The 6,000-nt window shown below is 33.8% G+C and overlaps 1 protein-coding gene across 1 annotated transcript in view; it reads right to left on the bottom strand.

The window, feature by feature from the left end:
• Nucleotides 1–1,650: 1,650 nt before the first annotated feature.
• Nucleotides 1,651–6,000, bottom strand: part of Ide (Insulin degrading metalloproteinase) — a 599,910-nt gene continuing 595,560 nt past the window's right edge. The window contains exon 28 of the mRNA XM_090392302.1: nt 1,651–2,880. Within this exon, the coding sequence (XP_090248428.1) occupies nt 2,758–2,880 (123 nt within the window). The 3' untranslated portion in view covers nt 1,651–2,757. The remainder of the gene's footprint in view (nt 2,881–6,000) is intronic.

Raw genomic sequence — 6,000 nt, 5'->3', positions numbered from 1 at the left:
ATAACCTGCTTGTCATTAACCAAGTAATCCAATGAGCTGCTTTTGCCACTTTTGCTATAGATCTTGACAGACAATGAATATACTCAAATTTCATTACTACTAAGTTCAAAGGACCTCAATTTTTGTAATAATGAAGTATAATAAAAAGAGGGCATGTTATTGTTTATCAGGGAAGGCTATCAGATTTGAATGCATTGAATTCCTTATTCAGGAATTCAATGTGTGATGCAATGGAGCAAACAGTAATAATATTATGAGTGAGTTATTACTTAGCCGTCAAGGTTATCATGGATGTGAAGTGCATATTAAACTTGTAATACCATTGATATTACATTGAAATATATGATGGATATGAACCATATGAGGATGCGTATTTTATCCATAATGGCCGGTTAGGTGGTTAAAGAGATAAGGAAAAGTAAAGTACCATTATTGGGGATTTATTTGGGTTGTAGCAAAACCTTTGATAACATTCTACATAAGTACCTACTGATTAAAATGTTTGCCAGACAGATGGAGCTAGGTTGTTAGTGGAGCCACAGGATACAGGAAGACTATCAACTCTTCCTAAGACAACTCTTATTGTTTAATATATTTGTAAGTGACAAGTTTAAATACCGAGATTTCTCTCTTTGTTGATGAGGAAGTAGTCAGTTGTTCAGATCTAAATTCTTTATAGACAGAGAGCAGTGAGGTTTAAAATTTAATATGAATGAATGCGAGCACAGTATATCTTCAATTTAATGGATGACATTTTCTGTTCGGCATTGTTTGCTTGGCAGCCAAATTATAAAATTCTGGTATGCTGTGATATCTGCACATTGTTACTCAGTTGTAACAATTTTTGGATCGTAAAATACAAGATACTGTTGAACTCATAAACCCAAAGTGGGCAGAATATATAGGTTGGTATTACTTCTGTACTTCATTACATGTATGTCTGCTACTGGGCATGATATCACAATACATGTATGGTGGATTTGCATCTATATGTAAATGTTTAGTTCTGTATCACATTTCTTTTAATCATTAAAAAAAAAAAAACATTTGATTGTAAAACAAATTAGACCTGATTGATAAATTAAACCTCTTAGTTACTTAACAGATCTCAAGGTTTTTTTCATATAGATGCTATTTAATGGATTTTATTTGGCTGACTTTTTTTAATTTTAATATCTCAATTAGTCCTTCAAACTGAAGATGTAATGTATATTAGAGGAATCATTTGAGTACTTTGTTTGGGAATCAATGGTAAGACAACTAGTAAAGTTAAGAGTGTATGATTTCAAGAAGTTTCAGTTGTAGAAAAAAAAGAAATGATATTCAGATCTTTCTATCTTTATCCTTCTCATCTGTTTAGGATGGGTTGAGTCCCCTCACCCAAGCAGCAGTTATCTGTAATTTTAAGTGTGTGTATGCATATCTAAATGGAGAAATTATACTAAGGGAAACAGTAAATTTCCCGTAGTATAACATTTGATACTTATGGAACAGTAATGTGTTACAGTGACTGAATTTGCCATAACATGTTTGTTGTGGATAGCTGACTATATAGATCAGCTGTCAGGATTTTAATTTGTGACAAGCTTAATATATCCTCATCCCTATCTTGTCGATTCTTTTTGCTCAATGAAAGAATCCCACTCAGCATTATGTTCAATATTTATTTTATTTATACAACCAAAATGTATTAACATCCATTCATTTTGGGGCTGTACAATTTCAGGTCTTCAATGTTTTGCATTTTAATGAGATAAATAAAAATGTGAACGTTTTTTACAACCTAGACATGCAGTATTTAGATTTATTAACAAGATTTGCTGTATATATTTTTAAAGTTACACAAGAAATTTATATTAAAAACAATAGAAACTTACTGATAATTTTTTGTTCTCGGTTCAAATTATTTTTGCATTATAAATTCAAATTAATTTCCTCAAACACATGCACAAAACTACAGCAGTTATCTGTAATTTTAAGTGTGTGTATGCATATCTAAATGGAGAAATTAATAATGAATTCTGTTAAGTATTATCAAAAACAAATGATCTTTCAAGTTTTAAAAAATGTGGCCCAAATCATGTAACAATTACATGATTTGGCCCATGGCAACATTTAAGTTGTGCACCCCTGAAGTACATGAACTAAGGTGCCCTAGTCATCATCAACATAAAAGAATCGCACGAGTTTACCTATGAGTAAAATGCCACGTAAACTCAAAATTTATGGCATCTTAAGTTTACCAAAGGAATGTTATATGTGATTTACAAGTTAAAAATCTGTAAAATTATACAAACGTTGATACAAAAATTTAATAAAAATATTTTATGTATATAAAGAACTGCCTTGTCCATTCTCCACCATAATTAAACTCTAATTTTAAAAGAGAAACAAGCTGGACCAGCCTTCTAAGGAAAGTGAAGTTGACAAATTGCATCAGGGTGTAAAATGTCATGAATCTAATTTATTAAATACTTGTAATTGCATTTTATACATAATTCAAAGCCTCCCTCCCTCCCTTGCCTGGGTGGATTTTTAAACTTGACTCTACTGTAATTGGCAAGATATGATTTCCTAAAATAAATCATTTTATATTATGAGCAAGCCCTTCGGAGTGCCAGTTATAGAAAGCTGGTCCAGGATAGAAGATGAAAACACTACAAATAATTCTTGGATACAAACTTAATTTAGTGAGACATAATTTAAAATCATTATAGAGCAAATCAGGAATTTATTTCATATTAATTTCAAGTGATACTATAGTTTTGATTTGGCAGAACCTCCTGAAAAGGGTGACTGGATACTAATAAACGGTTTCACAAGTGGATATAATGCCAATCCACTTTTAAATTCTGTGATATTTTCTATCTTCACTAGTGACTGTTAAAAAGAAAAATATATACTATTAATAAATTGTATCTTAAATAACAAAACTACATAATAAATTTAAAAATTTTTCTAGATACATTGCTGCTTAGTGCATATTATTTCACCATCATTACAAACATTCCGCCTCACTGCCATACACTCAATAGACAAAATATTAGCAATACCTAATAGCATGTCAGTCCTCCTCTAGCATGAATAACAGTCTGTACTCTTCAAAGCATAGCCAGAGCTAATTCCAGCTATGTCTGTTGCAGTATTGTCTACAACTGCACCTTAGATATTGGTCCTGGATACATGGATCTGATTTAAATCCGATCTTAGCGATCGGATTTTTTTTAAAATTATTTTCAATAATTAAAAAAAAAATACACACACACATATATATTAATATACTTGGAAAGGCAGAGGAACAAGATTTATAATTGATTATATATCATTCCTAATTAGAAACTAGCTAAAAGTATAAGTGATGTACATGTTTACAGAGCAAAATGAATGTTTTTTCATATCATTACTCAGGAAATTACCAGGTCTAGATAATATCAATAATGAATTATTAAAAAATTGTAATGAAATTATAATTCAGAGTTTAAATATATTATACAGCCAAATAAATACAAAAAAGATACCAGTAGAATGGAAGAAAAGTATAACAATACCAATATTTTAAAAATGAAATAAAAAAAAACCCAGAAAATTAAAGAGGGATAAATTTATTAAATACCTCATTAAAGTACTAACATGAATCCTAAATAATAAAATAACAAAGGAAATTAATCTATTAGATGAACAACAAGGTTTCAAAGAAGATAGTTCATGTACAGATGCAATATTCATAATCAGTCAATTGAACAGATAAAACAATAGAATACAATAAGAAACCGTATGCTTTATAGATCTGGCAAAAACATTTGACAGAATATTAATTCAAGATGTAATAGAAATATTGCAAAGAAATGTTAAAGATACCAAGCTATTTTAAACCTAGTTTTACTCCATTTCCCAAGTAAGCAAACAGACAAACAAGTCAAGTTTGCGCCTGTAAGTGTTGCAAGTCTAGATGACCCTGCACGTAGTGCAAGACCAAGGCAACTCGTGGTAAAAGTAGAATAAGCTCTGATCACTAATCTTAATGTTTACCCTTAATGCAAAGCACATCTCCTGGAGGAGATGTATGATGCTTTGTATTAAAGGCAAGGGGCCACTACCCAGACCGGTTTCGACCTTTACTGAGGTCTCATCAGTGGGAGCCAGGCTAGAAATACCAAGATTTTAGTAGTGGCCCCATGCCTTTAATACAAGGCATCATACATCTCCTCCAGGAGATGTGCTTTGCATTAAGGGTAAATATTAAGATTAGTGATCAGAGCTTATTCTACTTTTACCATGAGTTGCCTTGGTCTTGCACTACGTGCAGGGTCAGCTAGACTTGCAACACTTGCAGGCGCAAACTTGACTTGTTTGTCTATTTGCTTACTTGGGAAATGGAGTAAAACCAGGTTTAAAATAGCTTGGTATCTTTAACATTTATTATACCCAAGGTACAATACTTTCTACATTGCAAAGAAATGTTTCTGCATTATATGACATATAATGCAGAAACAAGACCAGACACTAGGAAAACAAGACAAATGTTAAACACAGGTGAAATTAATATGTTAAGAAAAATAGTAAATAAAACTAGATTTTTATTATTATTACGGGCAACTCCAAGGAGTCCTTAGACTCATCGAGGGAGGCCCCAGCATCATGTCAAGAACAACTATTCGACATTCACACAGTATCTATCATACCTCGCCTTGAACTCATTCACAGTCATTGCACCAACAACAGACTTTGGCAGCTTATTCCACTCATTCACCACTCTCCAAGTAAGAAACCAAGCTCTAATACCTTTGCTAAGCATACTCTTGCCCAGCTTCCATGTATGGCGCCTAGTCCTCCCACCACCAGTCCTATTTTCAAAAATATCTTCTGAATTAATCTTATAGAAACCCTTCAGTAATCGAATGCTCAATCATATCACCCCTTTTCTACCTATCAACCAATTTTTGCAATCCACAAATCTTCAACCTGTTCTCATAAGGTTCATTCTATAGACCTGCTATCATCTTGGTCACTCGTCTCTGGATCCTCTCCACCTCCTCCCCATCAAGAAGAAACCCTGGCGCCCAAAACTGGGCACAGTAGTCTAGATGACGTCTTATCAATGCTCGAAACAGAGGAACAATAACCTGTTTGTCTCTGCTAGTTAAAGTATTTTCAGCAACCAAGTGATTCGATGAGCTGATTTAGCCACTTTTGCAATGTGCCCCCTAAACTTCAACTCCCTATCCACCAACACTTCCAAATCCCTGACCTCGTCAATCTCCTGTAGTACAGTTACATCAATGTGATATACTGCTGCTAATCTTTTCACCCCAAAATGCATAACTTTACACTTTGCTACATTAAATTGACATCCATTCTCCTTAGCCCAGTCCTCCAAACTATCCAAATCATCTTGCAAAATTTTGACACCCTGTGCACTCACTATTGCTCTACCCAACTTTGCATCATCAGTAAACAAATGAACACTTCCTCTCAGATCCTTTCCTATATCGTTAATGAACAAATTGAAAAGTAGTGGTCCAAGAACAGAACCTTGCGGCACACCACTAGTCACAGGTCGTCTTTTGGAACTCTACTCCTGAATAAACCACTCTCTGATATCTCTCCATCAACCACCCTCCTATTCATCTCACCAACCCTATATCCATCCCCATATGCTGCAGTTTACTGATTAGAATTCCATGTAGTATCCTGTCAAAGGCCTTAGCAAGGTCCAGTAGAATCATTGTAAACCCATTACCCTTATCCAATTCAGTCATCACTGTGTTATAAAACCTGAGCAAGTTACTGAGGCATGATCTACTGTTCACAAAACCATGCTGTCCCCCATACAGTATCCCATTTTCATCTATCCAATCCTGTATTTCCTGTTGACTATTTTCTCCAAGATCTTGACAATTCCTGATATGCTGGTTGGGCGGTAATTTACAACAGCAGTCTTGGAACCTCCTTTATGCAGTGGAACTGTGCTTCTAATTCAATCAACTCTTCATCCGAAAG

The sequence above is a fragment of the Typopeltis vanoorti genome, chromosome 5, assembly GCF_054136105.1.
Source record: "Typopeltis vanoorti isolate ZY-2024b chromosome 5, IOZ_Tvanoo_1.0, whole genome shotgun sequence".
NCBI classification, from domain to species: Eukaryota; Metazoa; Arthropoda; class Arachnida; order Uropygi; family Thelyphonidae; genus Typopeltis; species Typopeltis vanoorti.
Note: the sequence above shows the minus strand (reverse complement) of the source record. Positions and strands in the feature narration are given on the sequence as shown.